The 24,881-nt window shown below is 49.7% G+C and overlaps 1 protein-coding gene across 1 annotated transcript in view; it reads right to left on the bottom strand.

The window, feature by feature from the left end:
- The window catches only part of LASP1 (LIM and SH3 protein 1), a 56,518-nt gene that overhangs the window by 14,929 nt on the left and 16,708 nt on the right, over nt 1-24,881 (bottom strand). Inside the window, exon 3 of the mRNA XM_067541197.1 lies at nt 11,159-11,243. Coding sequence (XP_067397298.1) covers nt 11,159-11,243 — 85 coding nt within the window. The remainder of the gene's footprint in view (nt 1-11,158; nt 11,244-24,881) is intronic.

The following is a 24,881-nucleotide window of genomic DNA, read 5'->3' as shown; positions in this document are numbered from 1 at the left end:
CCTCAGCAAGAGAAGGTAGTCACAGCAGCGGAGCCACTTTAAAGAGCTGCTCATAGTTGTTTAGCAAGCTTTCAGCAACGAGATGAACTCCAACAGAGAGCAGTAGCATAGAAGTCCAGCAGTACCTTGATCCCTACCCTCCATCCATTTAGGAGGCAGTAGTCTGCATCCAGGCCTTCCCTAGACCTCTGATCGGCTGCCATGGTCTGCACCAGCGGCAGGGTGGGATTTTTCAGGAGCGCCCAAGTGATTTAGGAGCACAAGCCTGCTGACTGAGTTATTTTAAACCCAGGTAAGCAAGCACAGAGGAAGCAAGATTTGTGCATGGAAGGCAACAGCTCAATTTAACTCTGCAGTGAGGGCACATCGTTTGGGATTTTCAAGACTCTCTCTTTGATGCTCCCAGATTATCCATTTTGGATGCAGCAAAGTCCAGTGGCATATGGAGGGTCTCCAGCGCCCAGGGGCCAAGCCTACATTTGCACCCACCCCCCAGGCCTCGTGCCCCCCCACGCAGGGCAGGAGGGGTTCCGGCACACCCCCCCAGCCGCCCTGGGGAAGGTGGATCTGTACCTGTGGGGGAGCCGGAGCTGGGCTGCGGGACTGGAGTGGCGGGTAAGTGCGCTCTGGGCCAGTCCTTCACAACGGGCAGAGGGTGCAGGAAGCTCTGTGCCCCTCAGCCTCCTGTGCCCCCAACTCCCCTGCATATCGTGAAGGGCTGGCCTGGCACCCCCCTGCAGGCTGGTGCCCGGGGGCCTGTTCCCCCCCTTGGTACACCACTGGTAAGACCTTCTTCATAGGAGGACCCTGATTTACCAGGCAGATGCTCATCGTAAGGAGCTGCCCTGAAGCACTGTGAGAAGCATAGCTTACAAAACTTACATAATCCTATCCTGCCCTGACCTCCCCTCAGCAAGGGGACAGATGACTAGAGCGGTCACTGCACTCCAGCGCTGAGAAGAAAGGTTAATAGCTTGACCCACAGCTGAGAGCAGTTTGCACCCCTGTGTGAGGGGCATCAGTGGGCAAAGCACATTCTGCAGTTCACCTGGGGGCCATGGCACCCTCCTCCGATTTGGATCCTCTAGAGTCCCATCCCTGTAGGAGGCCTGGGCATTCTCAGGATGGAGGGAACTCATGCGGCCCTCCTGCGTTTCAGGCACTGCCCATTCCCAACTCCCACTGCTGCTGCAGCCGAGTAGAGGAATCTGAGCAGGAGTCTCCTTACAAGGAGAGGGGGCTAGGAGGGCAAGACGGCAGGAAAAGGCAGGACAAGGGAGCATGTGGACACGTCACTCCCTCCCATTCCTCACCTCCCAGTTGGAGGGGGAAATGTTCATCTAAGCAGTGGCCAGACACTCGCGAGTCTAGCCAGCGCCATCAGTTTCCTGTAACTCTTCCCCTCCCACAGCCTGCTAGGAGCCAACACCACAACTGCAGAGCAGTCATTCGAGAGGCTGAATCATGGCTGCCCATGCCAGGAAAGGGTTCCTGGGAGCCAGTCCCAGTCCCTCCCCCGATCAGGTCTGCAGAGCGATGTGCACACAGAGCTGACAACCCACATGTACGGAGTCTCAGCCCTTCTAGACTCAGACTGCCTCAGCCAGCAACAATAGAGAGAGATGCAGGAGGAGAGACAGCACAGTGCCAGCACGACAGCAGAAAGCACTTGCTTCTTCCTCCCCGCCTTATTGCACAGGAGATGCCCTGTTTCTGAGGAAGGTTGCAGGCCTCATTTTTTTTCCTGCCTGGTCACCTGCACACGATGCAGAGGTAAAGCCTGGGGAGCTACGGCACTGCTAAGGAGGAACAGCCTGTGTGACTGCCCCCTTCCCACATTCAGCCTCAACCCAGAATCTTTCAAGCTGTCTGGAGAGGACAAATTCTCATGTGCAACTGAAGCCAGAAACAGATTTCACACAGAAACGTGGCAGCCCTCTTGGGCTGTTAAGACTTCTCTAGAAACCAAAGCACTAAAAAGCACCTTATCTGCCTGTGCAGGTTTCACAGTCCTTGGCCTTGTGTAGGTTAGGATAAAAAAGGTTTGGTATCCATGTGCACATTCTAGGCCAGGCAATGGATAATTGAACTCATACTAAGCTGGTCAAACCCCAGGCTCCCCTCTTGGCTTGTACTAGGCTGGCTGAGTTTATGTTAAAGGCAGCACACCTTGTCTGCAAGAATCTTTCCAAGTGTACTAGCCAACACCTGCTAACAGGAGTACTGCTATTACATTAGTATGACTGGAAATCCTAGGATCTCCAGGTTACAATCTTTAAGACAGGGCCCCCACATGGGGGCGGGGGAAGAGTACACTTTACCAGGGCCTGGAGGCCATGGGGGGCCCGGCCCAGGCTGCAACCTCCATTACCATGAGGAAAAAATGTTCATGGCTCATGAGATTGTATGTATGGATGGGAGGAAGGATTGTGTTATGTGTGTGGGAGGGAGCCCGTGTTAGAAGTTTGTACTGGGCCTGAAAAAATTATCCTTGGGCCCTGCTTTAAGATGACAGACAGACAGACAGAGGAGCACAATGAAACCCGAGACTATACTGGTCAGCATGATCAGTTGTGGTATCAGCACAAACAGTGGTCTAAGTGTTGTCAAGTTTATTACACACATCACAGCAAAAGAAAGTTTTGAGGATAATGAGGCAGGTTTGTGGAGATTTATAGAGGCTCCTTCCAAGCATGAGGGGCAGCACAAGAGAACACACATAGGTGCTTGTTTGATAGTTAAACAAGCAGCTGCTGGGAGGCTGGCATGATTGGCCCGCTGCAGACAGCTGATCACTGCCTTGCTTACACTAGAATTTGCGTTGTCTAGACTAGTATTAAAAGCTTGTTACCTAAGGCCCTGGTGAGGAATGGAGAGTTCTACAGGGCCCTTTGAGAACTTGCCTTGACTAGCATTTAAAGATGCAATAACTAACAAACAAATACTAGTATAGACAAGGCAGTGCGTATGCTACGCTAGGCTCTGTTTGTGTTCACTAACACACCTTTAGATCCTAGTCCAGACACGCCCTCAACTGCTACTCCTTGTCCTGCTACACACATTCTGCTCTCTACTCCATGGATTGTATCCCACTGGATATCCATTTCTGGCTTTCAACCCTTACCCCCAGACTCCTGGAGCACTATAAGCAAACATGCTATTAAAACCAAACCAGGCCCTCAACCGCTTGCTGCTGTTCTGCTCACAGGCAGGAGAAGCCTATGAGATTAGTGCTGGGTTCTCCCATTTCTCCTAGACCAAGGGGGAGACAGTGCAAACTCAGAGCATCCACGGAGAGGGCAGGAGCAGGGCTCTAGAATACACAGCCAGTTACTCTGGGCCAAGAGTCATTTCATTCATTCAGTTCAAACAACTCTGACTTAGCCAGGGGCTTTTATGGCTCCTGCATCCGAACCACAGATGTACTGTAAGCAGTCTTGGTGAAGGGTGTAGATCTCTTCCAGGACTAACAGAAAAGGGGAGTCCAGCCTTTCAACCCCGTATTTCCTGCATCAGCGTCAACCTTTCAATCACAACAGGCTCCAAATAATCCAAGGTGTCTGAGCTGCCACAGCAGCTCCACTCCCTGCTGTTCTGTGAAATTACAGGGGTTGATGTGAGTTCTGGGAGCCTTTGAGAGAGGAGACACGGGCCTGTCAGAGCCAGCTACACTACAGGCACCATCACCCAGTCTTTGGCACGGCCCTACGTTACCCAAGCCAGATGGGTGATGAGGCCTGGAGTGTGTTTCAGAAGAAAGCAAGGCGCAGCCAAGCTGCAGCAGACCATGGGTTGTACGTAGGAAAAGCCGTTTCTCTGTAGGCAGCCACACAGAGGGTTAAGCAACGAGCAGGGAGAGAAGGGAGGAAGTGCTCAGACAAGGCAGCCTTGTAGTGCTTTCTGCCCATATATGGGCACTAGGCTGGAGTCGACTCTGAGCTGCTGCCTGCAGAAGGCCAGACAGAGTAGGCAGCCGAATGCTTTCCCATGGACAGCTCTGCACCCGGCTAGGATGGGGAGGGGCAGGGAGAGGACAGACAACGGCAGCAAAATGCACCAAAGGGGGTGAATCATGGCTCTCCGACCCACAGGCAGCCTTCATTCCTCCACTGCGGCAGGAACTCCATTCACTAGCCCGTAGCCTTTAGAGACGCGAGTCCTTTCCCAGTGCCTAGAAAAGTACAGCCAAGGAGAAGAGCTAAGGAAAGCCATTAGTCGATCGTGGGGCTTGTATATACAAATCCCAGACTGAATCAAAAGGTGACAGGGGCCTTATGCAGGTCAATGGGACTGATCACCTCAGAGAGGTTTGTTAGGGCTGACGGGTCTGGGCCCTGCAAGGGGGGGATTGTTCAATGCATCGTTACATTCACGAGCTGGCTCCCCAAATCCGTCAGTTGCCAGCCTAGCCACCTCACTTCAAACAGCTCCTTCCAGCCTGCGATTTCAGGCAGTTAATGCTTGCACAGAAAGTGCCTGAAGTCTCCACATCCCTGAGAGATGCCCACTTGCCTCATTCTACAGATGCCTAAACAGAGGGGAAAGGACAGGTCCAAGGTCACACCAGAAGTTCGCAACAATGCTAGAAACAGAACCAGGAGTCACAGGCCTTTAACTCCACCATGCTTCATCATGTTGGTTAGGCTGGATCGGATCTCAACTCTGCCAAGGCTCTTTGCCCATTTGAGAGCCCAGGTCCTAGCCTTCGTTCCGTATGCATTTCCTATTCTTGCACAGAACAGCTCTCTGTGCAGCTGCACAGGTCCCCCTGCTATCCTCAGCAAGCCGGATGTAGACACCAGTCTGTAATTAGTGTCCCATCCAGTTAGGATCTCCCACACCACACAAGACCCACTGTGAAACCAATTCACTGAGGAGGGAAGAGTCTCCTATTCCTGGAGCAGGAGGTACAGACCTGAAGACTGCCATGACATGGTACAATTTACCCCAGTTATTGCCTAAAGGCAGCTATCAAAGAATTGCCCCCCTCACCTTGCTGTGCCCAGGAGCTCAGTACATGTGTACTAGTGAGCTGGCGTTTGAATGTCCCTTAATTAACGGACTTTCAATGAGATCAAAGTGTCAGGTGCCTTGCTTCAGAAAGGGACATATGGAGCAAGGGTTGAGATAAAAACAGCCACCTGCCAATCATGCAACAGGCGCCTCCAGACCTGACAGGAAAGGTTGCATCAAAATATTTCTCCCAAGGTGCCAATTTCAAGAGTTTGGGAAGGAAGCCACAGGAAGACAACCCTGTGATTTTTCTGTCACTTGTGGGCTGCAGGCAGAGAGTGAAAGCGTAAATACTGTTACTTTGGGGGACGAGTTTAGCTGCATGAACAATAATTATTTGCTTCTGAGAATGACCGGAACACAAGACGCCTTCTTGGCAAATATAAATAGAAATCAAAACACTTAGATGAGCACTGTTTTAACCAGTTACAGCATGCTCCCCAGAGCCATAGCTCACATTCACAGGAAAGTTTCAAACTGGGACTGACAGTTGGGATTTCACATTCAGAGCAATGTTTTTTGGGGGACTAGAATCCAGTCATCTACCAGTAGGAATCGGAAGTTACTACAGTCAACATTACCATATACTACTGCAGCATTAGAATAGACCTACTAGAGTCCATCTCCCAAAAAGTACCAGGATACAGGCCCCACATGGAGGTTAGATCCAGTATGAGAACATTGTGTCTTGGCCAAAAACAGTAATTGGGGAAGTGTCCATTCCATCTCCAGTTTGAAAATCCTCTAGAGCAAAGAGAGAGTCCTACCAGTTCTCCCCTTTCTTAACCAAAATAGCTCAATACCAGGCCCTCGCATTGCTGGAGAAGTGCATGGAGACTTGTAGATATATCATCTGCAGGACTGTAGGATGCTGCATGTTGGATTGAAAGTAGGGCTCTGGGAAACATTAGATTACGCACTAGAGACAAAGCCTTGACTAGTAACCTGAAGAACACAGGATGAGACTATTCACACAGCAAGCCCATCTTTCCATGCCCCTGATCCCCCTCCCATACAGATTCGACACCCAGTCTACATTTAAAGATTTCTGCTGGTGCAGTAGTGTCAGCTTGGGGTGTGACCTTTTTTTAGTTACATTTTTATCCTGGCTAAAATCCTAGTTTAGCTGCAGTCAGACTGGCACCACTTTCACCAGCTGGAGTTTGAGTTTGTCCAGTTGGCCTCCAGTAAGATTTGTACTACCCGTGAACCATGCAGACTACAGGAGTCACACTGCAGACCCGGCAGCGTTTGCTCCTCGCTGGCCAGACTGACAGCTAACAGTTTTTGAAGCAACTGTCAGTGAAGATGAAAGTAACTAATTAATACACAGAGTACTCTAAGATACACAAAACGTTTGGTGCTTGGAAAACAGGAGACTCCCTTTGTAAGCAGAACAAAGGCGGACAAAATAAGAGAGGAATTAGGATTTTATCTTATGGATGTTTAAGATCTATATCTCTCCTGAGGGCCATGGGCAGTTTGCTCTGGTAGTTTTCTACTATTCCATAGCCTTATGCTTCCTCACCCCACCTCCTCCCCCGGCTTCTCTTCTCTCCCAGATGCCTTGCTGGCTACAGTTAGGCTTGGTTGAGGTCAGTACTGCCAGCACCCAACAGCAGCCTCTCCTCCCTCTGGCTCAGAAGTCACACGGGCCCAGGAGAGATGCTCACCATGGAATCCTGGAATGCAATAGTGTAAGTGAACTTACCCCTCAGTCAGAAGCTTGGCAATTGTTCTGATGTGAACACAGACCTCCTCACTTGAAGGAGCCCTTTATATGCTTCTGCACCAGTCCACTTCCAAGTAAACTACAAACAATGGAAGTGATCTTTCCTCTTTGGTTTCTCTTCTCCACAGCCAGACTGTCCCTCCCCCCAGGAGGACAGGTGAACACAAATCCAGGGCTGGTTCAGACCAGTAAAGTAGGTTTCCCCCATTGGTCACTAGCAAGAACAGTATTGGTGAATGGTCAACTGGGGCAGCTGCAGCACAAATCCCAGTCTAGATTTCTCTGCCCACCTTGGCAGGGCTGGAGATACAGCCAGGAGACATAATGCAATTATTCCTCTTTGAACTTCTGGCTATGCCCAGCACATGAACAGTAATGGAGAGATTTTATTCAGGCCATGAGTCCCGCCACCTTCAGCCAAGTTGAGGAACTTCCTCTTCCAGCAGGGGGCATTCCCCTCCAAGAGAAGCATCAAAGGGGGAGGAATAATTTTGGCACGTTTATGGAGCAGATACTAGCACCATTCTACTGTGGGACAGGATCTTAACTAAGCAAGGTAAAGGCCAGGTAGTACTTTGATGGGAGACCTCTGAGAAAAGTCTGACGCTAAGTAGATGTGCACCCTTTGGAAGACACATTAACTCCCTGTTTTAAGGGGATGGGGGGCTTTCCTTGCTAGAAGTGCTGTTTTATAAGAGACAGGCCAGGATTTTCAGAAGTGCCCAGTGATTTGGGATTTTCTCATTTGAGATTAGGAAAGTTAGACCCCCCCCTCAACAGCCATCTTCAACTGGGCACCCATGATCAGTCACTTAATCTTGGACATTAGTCCTAAAAATTGCTCATCAGAGGTCCCACAGAACTGAGGGAGCTACCCTCTACATCCAAGTATGGCCTACATCACCACAGTATTGGGCATCTGGGAAGTGTTCTCATTGTACAGATGGGCAACTGAGGCACAGAACAGATTAAGAGACTTGCCCAAGGTCACAGGCTCTAGTGTAGCAGGGAATTGAACCCTGTCTCCAACTGCCAGACTGACACTTTAACCACTGGACCATCCTTCCTTGCCCCGCTAGGATTTCATTCCATTAGCCCTGTGCCCAGGCCATTTCCACTGGACTTTGCTTCCTGTCAAGAAGCATTCTTCAGTGGGGCTTCGTGCTGTTAACAGTCCTCATTCTACCCTGCGGGGGGCTTGTCTGTAGTAGATGAAGCAAATCCATATATAGTTTAGTATTTGCCAGATGACTGGTACTCTTCAGATGGAGGCTGCTACTGTTGCACAAAGGTGTTTACTCTAGCTCACCTGGGCAGCAATCCTTCTCATAATAGGGTCCTGCACACACCACTGGGGCAGGGGGAAGCTATGAAGCTACCCAATAACAGAGTAAGACTCCCTTCCGAGCTACTATTGCTTGGGGCATTGACTGGTTAATCTCTCCCATGTCTAGGCTGCTGTTCCAATTGGGCAGATGTTTGCATCAAGACAAAAATCGCCTTGAGTTCACAGTAAGAGGGAAGTAGAATGAGCTAGGTTCCTGTTCTAGCCTCCTAGAGAGAAGTAAAACAAGTATCCTGGGGCCCAGCCATTCAGCGTGACAGGCAACACGCCCGTTAACCTGGCACCCAGCTTGCCTCCCGCCCCGTCATGACTACAGCTTTGCTATGTGGCAAGGGGGCGTGGACAGAAGGAAAAACAGCAGTTGACATTTCCACTGCACAATTCACACCAGGATTGCTTAAAGTACTTTACAGCTACGTACACACAGCCTAGCAAAACAACTTCCTCTAGGGTAGAGGGCGGCAGCTAACCAGCATAGCAGAAGATTGTACAGTCATGGGAAAGGATTTTTGGCCAAGGATGCTGGAGCAAACTCCTGTTCCTATAGGGAGAGTTACGGGATCCTTCCTATATATACACACAAGAAAAGGATCCATGTTAAGGTCCGACACCACCCAGTAAACAGCATGAGATTTGACAGTAGAGTCTCAGCCCCTCTCGAACAAATGGGTTTGAATTTATGGTCCCAGAGAGAGTGTATGTGTTTCAAACCTACAGCCACCAAGCCTTCCCCTCCAGTGGCTTAGATTAAAAAGATCCCCTGTATTCAGAGTACCGGCAACAAGAACTTCTGCCCATCACCACCAACAGCTGCATCTGCGACTGCTGCCTGTCTGGAACAAATCATGACTGGTTAGTCCAGTCTGCCTGCGATTGCAGAGTCTTGCCTGTCATGTGGTGAGCTCTGCTCCTGCAACAGAGCGGGACATCCTCCCCCACAGTCATGACTGGTCTGTTTTCTCTAAAGAAAACTGTTTCCTGCCTGAGGACAAGTAGTTGGAGGGGGAGGGGCTAAAGAAATGAACCTCCATCCAGTGAGGCTTCTGGGAGCTTCTTTTTTTTGGGGGGTGGGGGAGTGAGAACTGGGCCAAGAACAAAGGAGACGCTACATTTTAGTTCCAAGGCTCCCCCACACCTGACCAGCAGACTCACATTTGCTCCAGTTCAAAACTGGAATTCAGAGACTCCTATGTCCTGTGCGCTGCAGGAGGTCAGGCTAGATGATCCACTGGTCCCTTCTGGCCTTATAATCCAAGAACGCCTCTAACAGTAACCAATCCAGTGGGAAACTGCAGGGGTAACAGCTGCAGAGGTGCTGGAGCATCTTTGTGCACAACAGGGATATGTTGGGGATACAGCCCCAGCACACTCTCTCCCCAAAGGTTCTTTAACAGGGAAAGCAGCACTGAAGAAACATGAACAATGAACTCTTGGGCTCTCCATGCAGAGCTATCCAGCCTATGAGTGCTGCTTCTCCAGGGTGCCCCCCGTAATTGCTTTAGGATACCCAAAGCGAGCCCTAATTACTCAGGCAAAGCTGCATTTGTGCAAGTCAGAGTTGTTGAGAAACTTGCTGCGAGGAAGGGACCTTACAAAAGCAGATGTTTCAAAATTCTAGCTGAAGGGGCCCTCCCATAAAAGATACCCCAGCAGCCAGCATCTGCCCTGTGAAGCAGGAGGGAGTCCTAGCTTCCCTCCATTCCCAGCAAAGCTGCCTTTTAGCTCCTGGTACTTGTCAGTTAACGGGAGAGAGGAAAGGAAGGTCACTGTGCTCTTCACAGCACAGCAGGGAGGGGAACCCACTGATCCTGAATGATGCTTGCTCACCCTGAAAACAGCACTAAGGCAAGCCTCGGTTGGTGCACCCTCTGCCCAGATCTTTCCAAACCCAATGGTGCCTCTTAAGATTGTGCAGAGCCAGCCCAGCATGCCCTGGCGAGTCCCTCGAAAGCAGTCTTTTACCTCTTTTCACCAAAGGAGAGAGGGGGAAAATAAAAGAGAGTAAGCAGATTCTCAGCACAATTGCCACGTCCTGTGCTCCCATGACAAGCCAAAATTGCTTCTAGATGCATTTTTCCTGCCATGCAGAATATTCTAGGCACTAATCTCCTGTGTTGCTGCCTCAAAGCAGGAGACACAGCAGCTCAGGATAGTCAGAGTTCTCTAACTTGGCAGCTGCCCAGAGATCCAGACCTTTAGGTCATCTTCTTTGGCTTGGACTCCCCCGGTACAGCCCCACTTCCTACCCTCAGCTTCAGCAGTGCTGAGAGTTCCTGAGAATTCACACTGCAGAAGGTCAGCCAGCCAAGCTGCCATTTCCAAATAAGCTATGCCCTTTTTCAAGGGAACCCTGCACATCGTGAGCTTCTGAGCTTCAACTGCTGCATGTTTCAACACCCCAGGGCAGGAAGGAGGAAGAAGAGACCCCTTCTTGGCCCACCTCAAACCCTTAATGGATCTAAAGCCAAAGCCACTTCCTTTTCCAGCATCGATAATCCAGTTCAGAGCTCTGCCTTGCAGCTAGGGGCTTTTGGTGACCCAGTGTTCCATCTCTGGGCCACAGAATGGGAAGGGGTTGTCCAGACGTGCCCCAAGCCAGCTCAGAGATTTGCCCCCAAACCAGTTACCATCTGTTCCTCCCCTTTCAGTTTGGAAGTGTTTTCAGCCCTGCAGGATTTGTGCAAAAAGAAGCCTCGGGAGTTACATGAAGCAAGTTGCCTGTCTAGGGGAAACAATTCGCAGCTTCACATCATCGGACCTGTTGGTCTAACCAGGAGGGGCAGTTGGGACATGATGTAAGAAAAACTAGACAGCAGGACATCCTGGCTTCTTCTCAGCTCAAAGAGATGCTAGGACCATTAGAGCCCGGGTACTGGCCTAGATGGACCAGAGGAATTGTCAGACTTGATCAGGTCCATGCAATTTCAGAAGTGGCCCATCCCAGAGCTTGGCTCTCTCGCTTCAGAACAAGCTAGGGCTCGAGGGTCAGAGCACACTGGAACTGGCACAGTGAGGCAAGCACCAGTAGCCCAGCAAAGAGGCAGGGAAGCACTTGGCAGCATTCTTACCTGGCTCTGAAGCTCACTCTGCTGCTTTAGGCGCAGGTTCTCCGGAGTGTCTGCCACCATGGTGAAGGACTGCTTCGGGTAGTGTCTGAGAGGAGAAACGAGACCCGGTTAGCCACTACCAACCCAAAGCCTGTTGGACACAGCAACTTCAGCTTAAACAAGTGGCCACTCTGGTGTTCCTAGAAGCAGGTCCATATCAGCTCCGCTTCTAACCCAGTCCTTTCCTTTCCTTCAGTCTTGAGCTCACCCAGGACTGAACAGCCCCTAGAGACTGAATGCCTTTAGTTCTACAAATAGTTCCCCTGATAAGAAGGGAGCTGCCATGTATTGTTAGAGGCCCCAGTAGCAGCAGTGTGGCTGCAGGGCTTCAGGACAGCTAACATGGTGCCTTTTGCCAGCATGGAGTTAGTTTACAAGGAACAAGGTTTTAACTCTTTAAGAGGATATGCTTTAGCTCCTCTGCCCTCTTCAAAGAGGCAGGAGAAAAGCCTAGATCTCTGGAGAGAGCCTAACACAGCTTCCTGAAGCCTTTCAATTGTACATTAAGCACCCCTGGGTATGGTGTTCTCCACGTTACTTGTAGTAAGGCCTGATCTACCCAGTTTTTAAAAAAATTATTTAAACTCAAGTAGCTAGAACAACACAACCAGCTAGTGTTGATGCAGTTCTACTCCTACATAGGAGTCTCCTGCCAGGACTGCTTATCTGTATAGCAATAAAGCTATACTGTTTAGCTGCATCCACACTGGGGATTGTGCAGCTTTAGCTATTCTGTGCAGAATTAGCATTACAACTTAGTTTTGACAAGTCCCAAGAACTCGCTAATATGGGGGGTTCTGTACAGCAACAGGACGCCATCCAAGTCTGGCAGCGCACCCAAATGCTATCATCTTCAAGTGCCACGTAGTAGCATCAGAAGATTACATGCAGTCATTTCTGCAGACAACACATATTAGCAGTTAGCAAAAAAAAGTTTGAGACCCCCTGCTCTGAAACCCTCTGACAATACTTCACAGGCTGTGATGACCCTCCCCAACAAAGTGATGACCCCCTCTCCATGCCAAGCCATGCCACCCTTACTTCTGCGCTGCTGCTGGGGGCAGTGCTGCCTTCAGAACTGGGCACTAGGCCAGCAGCCACTGTTCTCTGGCCACCCAGCTCTGAAGGGCTCTGGCAGTCAGTCATGCATGGGAAGCTGCAGCCCCAGCATGCACGGGGGCTGACAGCTCACAACCCACCCTCCCATAACAACTCACAACTCCTTGAGGGGTCTTGACCATCAGTTTGAGAACCCCTGAGTTAGAGGAACTGGGGAACTGCAGGCAAATGTTGAATCCTGCAGCTGGAAAACAACAGGGTGCTGGGAAATGAGACCACACTCTCCATCAAGGAGAGAGTTTGCACAACACTCAAGGTGATTCAAGGTACATTGAGCCACAAATGAAGCAAGAGCCAATATGCCACCACAGATACAGTGTACAGCTGACATTCAGAGCAGGACTCGAATAGCAGGTAAGATGGAGGTGCAATTAGGAGAGCAGGGGCAGGAAAGCTAGTCCAGCATCTGCTTGTGCTCAAAGCCTCATTTTCTGGTATTTTTAGTGTGGCTAAGGAATTTGTTCACCCTCTTCCCCACTGTCTAACAAGCCAGACAGGCCCAACTGCAGGGCAGGTTTCTTGTTATCTTGGTTTTCTCGGCTGATAAGTGTTACAGGCAGGATTTATACCACAGTGTTTGTTGTGTGCATCATAGATGCAGATTCTTTCTTGGTATGGCCGATTGCCAATTCCAATTGGCCAGAGGTAAGTAAGTATTAACCCTCTGATACCTGTGCGGCCACCACTGTTATTCCACTACTGGGCAATGCACTCTTCTGCATTACAAAGTACAACTGCCACCAAAGCCAGTCTGGCCCATTTCCCTGCCTCCACATTTAAAGTTTGGGGAAGACAGGACCTGGAGAGGAGAGCGCCAAGATTGGTGCCTCTTCAAACTGCCTTGAAGTTGGTGGTCACAGAGCGTCTTAACTATTTATGCACAAAACTCCCAGGGGAATGTGTGCAGAGGAAACTCAGGCCTTAACTAGAGCTGGCTTAACTGCTCTGTGGGATGGCAGAAGCTAGAACAGTGGCTCCCAACCCATGGTCCACTGGCCAAAAAGTGACCCACGGCTCCCCTCCCACTGGTTGCAGAAGGGAGCTGCTGCCTAAGGACCCAGGCAGAGCATGTTGCTGCAGGGGATACAAGACCGGTGCAGGTTTCTTGCTACAGCCAAGGGGACAGGAGATCAGCACTCCCTTCCCCCAGGCTGTTGCAGGGAGCACGGCAAAGCGCTCTGTCTGTGTCCTTAGGTGCTAGGTACCCTGCTGGAGCCAGCAGGAGGGCAGCAATGATCTCCCACCCCCCGAGCTGCGGAAGGGATCCACTATCTAAGGTCTCACTGCAACACTTAGGTGTTGTGCTGGAGACAGTGAAGAGAGAAAGTTGCCTCAGTTTGTCCTGGAAAAACCTTTGACCCTTTCAGACACCAGAAGAGAAACGATAGGGAAATATGGATTGAAATGCTGAAGAGATGCTGTAGTGCTCTGAGGTTGAAGCAGGACTCCTGGGTTTGATGGTAGAGCCAGGAATAGGTAACAGGACCTTGGGAGAGCCGCTTCCCACTACAGCAAGGGCAAGGGAGCCACAGGGTCCAAGCTTAACTCCGGCAGTCAAAGTTCTTTGAGACCTTCCAACGAAGCAGCCCTTCCATTTCAGGACTTGGAATCAAAGGGTGTTTTGGGGGGGACAGCAGGGCTGTGTTTCTCAGTTATCTCAAGTGCTGTCGCTTTCACATAACGTGAAGGAAGAAATTGCTTAATTCTCATGAAGAGCCATGGTATTTAGATGCTTATCAGCGGTCTGTGTTTATTATGTTAGACACCCCACTCCTCCACGCTGTATTAGCTCTAGAAAGAGGTCATTGTGCCAACAGCCCATTCCAGCTCTGTTCATAGGACAGACCACAGTTGCCAAAGAAAGATCCAAGGAGGAAGGGCAGGGAGGTCCTTCTCTAGAAGTCCTTTTGGAATGTTAAGCCTTTTCATTACAATCTAACAATCCCAATCCTGTGGGGGAATTCTAGCACAGACTCAACACCGGCCTCTCTCTGTAGCCTCCAACCAAAGTGCCCTACACGCCAACCAGCCAAGTCTGGGGTTACAGTGAGTCTGACCCCTGACCACATGAAGCAGATGAGGGCCACATTTGGGTCAACTAAGTTGAGACCCTGGAGAGTCCATGGTCTAAATAGCCCTCTACCAAGACACCAAGGGTCCCACCTACACTAGAGCTTTGGATGTGGGCCGTGCGGGGGGCAGGGATATAGTTTGAGCTGTTGTGTAGACTGGCATGATCTGTAAACTGGGGGCCTGAAGAGGCAGGCAGGGAACTGGTAAAGCACAAAGCAGCACCCTGTGTAGGGCATGTTAACACCTCTGCCCCCAGTTTGACCAAACTGGGACCCATCAGCAACACCTTAGCCTTAAATGTGAGATACACAAGATGGGGGAGCAGAGTCCTAGCTGCCAGCTACTGCTTTTGCACAGCTCTGTCCTGGTGCAGGACAGCAAACAGACTTACAAAAAAGACACCCAGCCGCAGGCCACTGTTCTTCTTCCTGCAACAGCAAATACCTGTGAGCACAGCAGCAGTGCAGGAAATTCAAGGTTAAAAATAGAACCCTGCCTTAGTGCTCAGAGAAAAAAAACACGGCTCTAGAAAGGGTAAAAAGGCAACAAGCAACGGCATGCGATCGTCTCCCCTCCCCCAATCCTGCAGCGTGATCCAAGGCACACAATCCCCTTCCCCCCAATCCGCTCTCTGAGAAGGGTAGCAGCAGACAGTCCATTCACCAGCCCCCCACCCTCTTGCCTGCACAAATTTCTAGCAGCAGGTGATGTTACAAACAGGCTGTGTCCTGTCAGCAGAGACAGTGACACTCTGGCTTGAGGGGGGCGTACAGAAATGAATAGCCTTTAAATCCCTGCAGAGGGGAAAATATTCTCCCCACCTCCAGCCACGTGCACGCTTCAGGAGACTGGCCCCCCCCAGATCCCTGCTAGTTCTAGTCTCTGTGCCACCAGGGTGTGTGGAGCAGAGAGACACAGACACATCCAGACAGGATAAAGCTGCTCATCCCTACATAGCCGCAACCAGAAGTCTGGCTAAATGAGAGATTTAAAAGTGGATGGGAACCAGTTTTACAACATCAATAGATCACTCATTGCTTAAACCAAGGGGTTATTTGCATTTTGATTCAGATTAATCTGATTACAGTGGATGTACATGGTGTGTACAGATGCCCCCCGCTGCCCCCCATACCTCAATGCAGTCTACAAAGCCCTGCAGAGGCAGCTATACATACAGCCTGAACACAATAGCCTCTGAACAGCACACAGCTATCGCCTGCAGGGCAGTTACAGCTGTAGAAAGGTGCGGCCCTTTCTGACAAGAAAGCTCAACTCCCACTGAGAGCAGTGGGAGCGGCTGGGCACTGCACACCTGCCATTTTGGCCACTCCAAGTTGGGAGACCAACTCTTTTGAAAGTCTGGCCATCAATTCTAACCAGCGGGAACAGCAATGTGGCTAGATTACTGACATTTTAGCCACTGTGCCATCTACACTTGCCCAAGGCAGAATTACAAAGCTTGTAAAAATCCTGACAAATGGATTTTTAAGAAAGGAAAGATCTGTGTTGCTGGCACAGATCTGATCCTATCTTTAGACCCTGTTAGCAACAATTTCCCTGGGCTTTGTTGATGAAGGTTTCCCCTGAGAGAAGCCAAGTTCTAACTGGGTTAGATGTTGCCCTCTGGTAGTGTTTGGCTAGACAATGCTGGGAAAAATAAGATAAAAGACTGTGCTAATAACTGGCTTTAAATGCAGTTAACATGGTTTCAAACCTAGCAAGGAGAGGGCCCAAGAAAGGGTGTAGCTCAAGGCCCAATACAAGAAACATGAAAGTGGGCAGGAGCATATGGCGGCAGGGGGGATAAGAGAAGATGAGAACTGGCTGCTAATCAGCCATAGGCAGTCCAGAAGTGGTGAGCTTGGAGATGCATATTAAAAAGGTGGTTTAGATTTCACATTGAACCACTCTGCTGGGAGACCCTGTTCAGAGCACTGTTGTATCCCACGGGGTTCCCTACCACACTTTTTGTTTCCTGATTTGAAAGCACTGTTTTACAGGGGCACATAGCCTCCTCCAGTGGGAACAGCTAAGAGAAGACCAACTCTGTCCTTGTACAAATGCAGGAGAAATACCCCCCTCCACCAATTACAGGATTCAGCCTGTAACAGGCTCCAGAAGATGGTACCAGAGTTGTGACATGGTACCAGTGGTCTCCGCCATTCCAGACAATGTGCAGAGATGATGCAAGGATTGCAACCCTCACTGATGCCTGGAATTCCAATGCATTGCATCTGAAATACTTAAGGGATGGCGTCTGCCCCCCTCCACACAATGGGTCATTGCCTCGTTCCCCCCCTCCCCCAAATTCCTTCCCTGGAAGGCTCTCAATGCCAGGAGCAGAGTTCTAAGTTTCTCCTAACCCCTCAGACTGGCTGTGTTTCAGTTAGAAGCAGACTGCTGTTAAGCTTTTACTGCAGGTGTTCAGCCTAGCCAATGGTAATGTGTTAATCCAATAACGCACTACCTCAGTATATCGGGGCAGGAAAGGACAGATAGGGCCTTGCTCTCCTGCTCTTTCCCCACACTTCCACACACAGAGCCCCCTCAGGTCTCCAGGAAGAGGCTGCTCCCCATACCAAGAGATTGAGCTACAAGCTTTCCAAGGCAGACTCCCTTTTAACGGTAATGAGTGCAGTTTAAGAACCAAAAACAGACCTTCTCCTAGGATCCAAAAGCCAAGCTGGGTTCTCTGTGGGTTGGATTGAGAGCCAAAAGATTCTTCAGGCCAATCCTGACTTCACTTACAGCCAGCCACCTTGAAGACAATGGGCTGCCCCGAATGGAGCAGATCTGACACTAATTAGAACTGATACACAAACAAGAACAGACCCCAGCTTTTTCTCCCATGACACCAAGTAGGGCTGAAGTGTCAATTGATATGAGTGTATATGCACAGGGAACACATCTGCCAAGTAAGATGGCGAGATCTGTAGCCCCTCTTCTACTAAGAAGCGTACTATAACTATGCTTCACTTTTAGTGAGGGAAGCACCCCCTTGAGATACCAGAACTCACTGATAAGTGGAGGGAGGGAGGAAAGAAACGTTCACCCCAGAGAAAGAGGAAACCCTTATACATTCAGGCCAGCCAAGGAAGCTGCTGTACAGCAGTAGGACAGATGGATTATGTGAAGTGGAAACACAATTTTTAAAAAAATCCCACATATGCTGGTGAGATATGGGGCTGCATTTATGGTTCAGTCATGGCCCCCCACGAGCTTCATGCTATCTGCTAGCACTGAGAGCCTAATCATTAGGTTACTATGGTAACCACATCCAATGCTCTGGGCATGCTAATGCAAGAGAGCCAGAACTCCCAACTGTGGCTTCAGGGTGTTGGTGTAAGAAGCTGTGGACGTAGCACTGAAAAACCAAGCAGAAAACCAAACTCGCACCTGATGGAATTAAAATTCCCTCCCAAGTAGCTGGTTTGTTTTGGAGGGGTTTTGTGCTGTCTGGTCAAGAGACTCATGGGGCCTTTATCCACCAGGAAACATGCAATTCAAGGGCAAGTCAGGTTCCACCCCCAGCAAGCCAATTTTTTTTTGCTTGTATCCAAGGCATTCTTGAAAACAAGTCTTAAAGCTCCAGGTATAGAGCATCAGAGGTCAGGTATTGCATATGCAGTTTAAGTGTCAGATTTAAAAGCAGCATATAGATTCAACTCCCACCCACCTCAGTATATTTTGCAGAGGAATCTGACAGAAGAGGGGTCATGAAAGCAAGAGGCCAACTGCATAAAGAAATCAGGTACTATGTACATTTCATCCATTCAGGTCTGTAGCCCTAACATCGAACACTCTGCTTTTTGCAACTTCAGTCTCCCATGCGGTTCTGCCGGAGCAGCACCAAGCCCAGTACGGATCTCACTTGCGATGTGCCAGGATTTTAAAGACAGGCCTCCCAACATTTTGCATTCTCAAGAGTGCTTTACCAACAATGGCTAGTTAACCTAAGGCAGCAGGTAAATATCCCCATTTTGTACATGGGAAAAAATCAAGGCAGAGAGATGAAGTAGTTTGCCTCAAGGGCAAGGATTACATTAGATCTAGGGTTAGAATTCAGGACTGTGCAGTGCCGCTACTGACTACCTCTTTTCTTGGTTAAGCTTCACACAATTTGACAGGAGTGGATACTGCTCTGAACACAGGAATAGGAAGCTGTGTGAGTGCCTATGCCACTAGAGAAGCAGTCAGTCTGGATCAGGCATGACTATATAAAATAAGCAAGCACTTTACTATTTTCCCTAGATTTTACATCACTGCACTCATGACTGTCGATCATAAGCATGAGACAGAAGGGCTGCCTGATTAAGAACAGACATTTAAATCTTTTGCAAGGCTAAGGCAGGGCGTTACTGATTTAGAGCATTGGCCACAGCCAGTCACCCACTCAGAAAAGTCAGTGCTTCCCAGTATAAAGACAGAAGCCTGTAGCCAAGACAGAAAGAATAATCTCATATGCATGAGAATCAGCCACAGTAACAGGCAGCAATAAATTAAACCTTAATGAGAGAGCACTGGGTGAGCTGCCTTGGTTCAGCGAGAGAACACACAAGGCAGCATGTGTGGGAACAACATCTCTGCTCTCCCCCCTCACCCACTCTTAACACCTGGGGGAGTCTCACAGGGAAGGCAGTTCTTTCTCACATGCCATGGGAGGGCTCATGGCAGAGAATCGTGGTGTATTCCTTGGCTCTGAGGGCTGAAATCAGAAGCCAAGAAAGGAGTGGAGCAGTCAGTGTCCCTGTTCCAGCCTTCCACATTACAGAGGCCCAGGCTTGACAGAAGATCCCCATCACTCATGTTCCAGAGGGAAGAGACCCTGCCTTTCCCTTCCAAAGGAAAAGCAAGCAACCCCTCCTGAACACTGAAGTAGTCTGGATCATCCGTACCTAACAGATGCCCATGGAACCACGTGTTCCACTGCTTCTCCTTCTGGCCATTTGTGACTCCATGCAGACATCTTTTAAGAAAAGGAAGCAAGGTTGTTCTCACCCACCCACCCACCAAAAAAAAAACAAACCGGAGTTGTGGAAGAGACTACACTGCCAAATTAATAGATGTGCATTGTATTAACTGGACTACTATTCTCAGGGCCCAATTCTAAGCATCAGTGCAGCGCCATGGCTAGAAAGTTAACCTCTGTTGGTGCCATAGTTTAAAACCTGGCTTTGGGGCAACTGTATCCTTCAAACCTAAACTGGACTGGATTCCCCTCCTCAAGCCCCCAAGAGACCACTGGCTAATATTGCTCTGCTAATCAGGGCAAAGAGACCCAGGTGAGGGTGCCTTGGAAATTCAGGTAAAGAGATTCACTTTGAGGTTATGTCTACAGGGTAATACAATGAGTTGATCTACCCACACTAGCGCAGCTAAGGATAGTAATGTATGCCAGCAGGGGTATGTCTACCTACGTTGCAGCCATGCTTCAGATTGCAGTGGAGGAAAGCAGAGGAAAAGCTGAACCAGAAACCTTTAGGTTCCTTCCAGATGTCTGCACTGCAGCTGGGAGTGAGCCCAAGAAAACAGACTTGTGCTCAAACTAGTGCACTAAAAAAATGGCAATGAGGATGTTGTGGCTCAGGGTCTCAAGCCCACCCTGCCTTTACATTGAAGAAGAGAAGGCTTTTAAACACAGGCAGCAGAGAGGGTGAATACAGGGAAACTGTTAAATCTAGTCATTGTGACTAACTGAAAGGAAGTAATTAGTCCCACGCACCCTCAGAGGTGAGGTTTGCATAAAGTCTGCTCCTAAGTGATAGCAAACTCTGACAAAAAAAATATACTAACCTTTCAATAATAAGGAAGAGACAGCTGATACGCCCATTTAAGTTATTAGCTTTGCAACTATATTTACATGGAGGCAGAAGTCCTGGGTTCTGCCCTGAAGTGCCAACTTCATGTGACCTCAGGGCAAGTCACTGTCTCTCCATTTTGTCAGTGGAGACATTGGGGGGGGGGGGGGAGGAAGGGGGAAGGATGCTGCTTGGTGCCACCAATTCTTCTACAGCATCTGGACGAGTAACTAGGAACAGAGTCCACGAACAAAAAAGATAAAGCAGTGACAGTGAGAATAGGATAAGACCTCCCAGGCCGGTGCACCCCTCTCTCCCAACAGCTGCATTAGCAGCAATGCAGATGCAGACAGATTTTAACAATCTCGTGCTACGGATAAGAGGAGCCTGCTACTCTGCTCTGTGGGACACCCCAACAGACGGCTGGTAGATTTGCTTCACACTTCAGGATGGATGTCAGCAGCAGCTACTGAGGCCAGATTAGAGTTTAATGAATTGACAAATGGGATCCCCCCCCCCCAATCCCCACCACAGGGGGCTGCTGTCAGATTAAGTGAATGGCATTTCAGTATGTGGGGCAGAGAGACACGTGACCAAGTAAAGCCTCAATGCTCTCCAGCCTTGTATCCTTGTTCAGGACCAACAGAGTAACAGTCCCTTTAATCCATAGCTCCCTTAGATCTAGGGTGATTATATACAATGGGAGAGACAGTAAAAGCCTCCTCAAACCCCATGCAAGCCACATCCAACATAAAAGCAATCAGACATAATCAGCTCAGAGATCTAGGAGGAGAGAGAAGTACACAGTTCTGGCTGGGAAAGAAAATCCCCCTCCTGACCAGTTTTCAGATGCTGCCTGTCCTGCTCAAGCAAAAAAAAAAAAAAAAAAAATTAGGCCAATGCAGTTGCCTTTAAAAGCCCGCCTACCCCAAGGGAGAATTCTGGCTTCTGCACTCAGCAAGAGACAGCACAAATCCCTCTATGGGCTATTTGTATTGCAGCAGCACATCTAGTGTACTGGGTGCCATCTGCACATATGGGGAATTCCCTGCCCTGAAGAGTTCCTTTCTTAGGCTATGTCTACACTTATGGTGGCAAATTCTCCGCCATCAAATCAATTTATCCGGTTTGATTGAGCGGCAGTGAAGACTTGCTCAATCAATCCAGCAGTCGATCTAATAAAACCACCTTCCCAAAAAGTGTAGTGCTGCGTCGATGGGTACACATTTCCCGTTGGCGCAGTGGAGACGGAGTGCTAAAAGGAAGTTACGAAGTCAACGGGAGTTACGCACGCTACTCTGCATAGCTTGTGTAAGTCCCGTTGACTGTCGCTGAATTTCGCCGGCAGTGCAGACCAGGCCTTAGTCAGCAAGATCTCTGTCTAGGAAGTAAGATTGCTACAGAATCACACTCTCACCCACAAGAGTGCCATATACAGCAAAAGGCTCCTAGTGGGCTACCCACTGGCTCAGCTGCATCAGTATCAGTGCTAGTGTAGACAAGGCTCTGATATCTATACAATTTTTAAATCACGTCAGCTAAACCTGTTCATAGCTATGAAAGCACTCACTGATTCTATTCTGGATCTGAACAGCAAGGAGGGTGTGGGGTTTAGTTCCCTCACTATTCAGGAACATCTGAAGCCCCAGCCTGGAATGCAGCATGCCTTCTCTCCAAGGGGACACAACTCACCTTTACACAGAAATATTAAGGCTTCAGTAAGAGTTAAACAAAAGAAGTAATAAACAGCTTTGCCAAAAAGCCACAGAAACATATCTTCCCTTTCAGTTAGCTTTTGAGAGCTGCTGATTCTTGGGAACACAAACTTCATTTTTTAAAACCTGTTTATTTTTAAAGACACTTCCTCCCCTCTGCAGAGGGGCCTGCAAACTTCTAGCTGCACCAGGAGCTGCTGCTGAGGGGGAAGAGACCTCAGTTCCTCAAAAGTATTCCAGGGAAAGGCTGTTGAGATGGCTGTACCAGCTCTCCATGTGTACAGCTGAGCAGCCGCCATTTGCAGCCTACCTAAGGAACTGGATTCAAATCAAATAGCTGAGACAGGCAGCTAAGAAGTTGGGAGCATGCAGCTTCATTCAATGGGTCTCACTAAGAATCCCTCCTTTTACCTACCATCACAGACCCCCTTGGGAATCAGGGCCAGGAGAGTATTATGGCATGGGGAGAAGGAATTCTGCAGCAGAAAGCTCTCAGCTAACTGCTGCAGCAGAGACCACTCTGTACCTCTGTGGGAGGGAATGACTCCCCCATCCCTCAGTGGCAGATCCAGCAACATTAAGGCTGGAGCAGGATTCTTCCTTACACACTTCAGACTGTGGTTCCTGCCACTGCGGCGGGGGGGGCCCAAATCAGGCGACTTTCCATTGGGGTGGGAGCAGGCAATGTGTTGGCACCACACCACGGGAATTCCAGCCTGCAGTGACCTTGATGGGTTTAGGGGCTATTTCGCACTTAGTCTCCTGGAGGAAAAGTGCAACCCTCCCAGTCAGGCAGGAGAGAGGGTGGGTCAGATAGCTCTTAGCTATTCCAGACCAACCCCTTTTAGAGGATGACGTACTCCATTTTGGAGAAAGGAAAGGTCATACAAGTGAGCATAGTCAGCTCTCACCTCCACAACCTCCAGCTAGGCCTTTAACAAATTAAGGAAAACTGCCTGCAAGAGCAGGCTTCATGATTGCCCTCTCACCCCCTTCCCCTTTCATCATTTGGCTGGCTAGATCAAGCGGTGCATGCCCAGTTGTCCCTACTTATGGAGATGCCAACAGCCTGAGCTGAGTGAATGGGGTGGACCAGAGCCAGGATTGACGGCCCCTCCACCACCACCAAGCCTCTGAGGTTACTTATGGGAGATGCAAAATGGTTGGATTTTTCCCAGGAGTTGTTTTGTCATCAAGCGAAGACCAGGTGGTTAAGCAAGATCTAGACAGTCAATACTCTCTAATGCTCTGCCACCACAGCAAGGGCCGAGGGAAAGGGATGGGCAGATTGCAAAAGGATCAGCTGTGAGGTGTAGTGGTTGCAGCAAGGAACTGCCAGCTCTCCTGCACTCTTAGCTCCACCACTGACTTGTGTGTGGCTGTAGGTCACTGTGCTTCACTTTCCACCTTCCCTCTACTTTCTTGGGCAAGGGGGAGACACCTCACAAGGCGTGTTTAAGTGTTCTAGAACTTTGGGCCCTCAGCAAGAGGTGCTTGATGAGCTCCCCGTCTAGACTGTGAGCTCTTTACAGGACAAGAGAAATAGAGGCTCCTGCTCAGGGCACCCCATAGTACTGTACAAACAAGCTACTTCAGTCAAGCCAGTTTACCCACCCCAGTTAAGAGAGGGTTTGTGACTGGAGGGTAGAGTGAAACCTGCCCCACCATCTTTGCTATGTCTCAGTCTTGTTCATGAACCTGCCTTCTCAAACTGCCGCCATGCTCCTACTGGACTGGGATAGTGGAGCCAACGGTCCACAGACATGGGTCCCCACACCTTCAGGGTACCAGCCAGGGAGCCCACTCCCCAAGGAGGAAGACTGCCTAACTTCTCCACTCATTTTGCTAGAGCAACCATACATGGCTCCCGGTCCCAGGTACACCAACTTTCCATCAGAGGGGTCAGCTGCAATGTATTAAGACCAAAATCCCTTGGGCTAGGCCACCCTAGGTTTGAGCCTGTTGGCCCAATAGGCTTGCCCCACCACAGCCAGAGCGCAACTGGGATACTTAGCAACCACCAAGCCATGCTGGGCTTCCTAGTGCTGCTTTATTGCATTTCAACCATGTCTTTTAGATGGTTTCAGGCTGCATGGGGGACTCAGGTGATTAGACTCCTCATGAAAGAGGTGAGTAGCTCTGCAAAGGGACGTTCTGTCTTCTGCTCAGATAGCAGTGGTGATTGTCAGAGGCCCTTGTTATGTCAGTCAGGATCCCATGCCAACTCCACTTAAGCTGTCAAATCTCTTCCCACAGAGATGATGCTCACCCCCTGTCCTCCCCACCCCCCAATTATGCAGGGCGGGTAAGTGCATGGATGCTAGGGGAGGACAACCAAGAGGCAGAGCCCATCCTCCAGGTGGCACTCATTATGCAGAGAATGAACGGTCTGGCAGCTGGAGTCCGTGGCTTTGTCTGTAAGAAGTCCCTATGGCTGCCCAGAGAGCACCCATGGACTTCGGCAAGAGCAACTCACTCCCAGCCTCTTTCTATAAAACCAACCCCAGGAGTTCAGTTGTCCTCCCAACCACTAATTCAACCCCCACACATTCCTTTAGAAGAGCTTCTGCCACCTCTCCCCTCCCCCCAGAAGCAGATACATCAGAAAGTGCCCAGGCTGAACTTTTTGCTGCAAGAGGAAAAAGGGGAAGTATCCTTGTTTGTATCCTTCTGGTACTCTGCCACCTCATCAGCATCCCCCACTCACAGCCAGGTGTGTTGGGCTCCTTTCCCCACAACAGCAAGTGGAAGTGCCAGCGCTCATTTGCATGGAGAGAGAGCAGCGTTTGTTCTCAGCCACGTGGCTATGCCAAGTTGTATACATAAGCACAGAAAGACCCAGTTATTCTGATCCAGGAACTCAGCAAAAAGGCATCACATAAACACCTGGACTCCATCCCAGCCGCACGATTGCTCCCTGCCTCCCCACCCCCAGCTTGGAAGGGTCACTTTAGTGCAATATGCTGCTACCAGATGGTG

The sequence above is a fragment of the Emydura macquarii genome, unplaced genomic scaffold, assembly GCF_026122565.2.
Source record: "Emydura macquarii macquarii isolate MOO-44397 ecotype Brisbane River unplaced genomic scaffold, CSIRO-AGI_Emac_v2 contig_629, whole genome shotgun sequence".
Lineage (NCBI taxonomy): Eukaryota > Metazoa > Chordata > Testudines > Chelidae > Emydura > Emydura macquarii.
The sequence above is the reverse complement of the archived record's forward strand: the minus strand, read 5'-3'. Positions and strand labels throughout refer to the sequence as shown.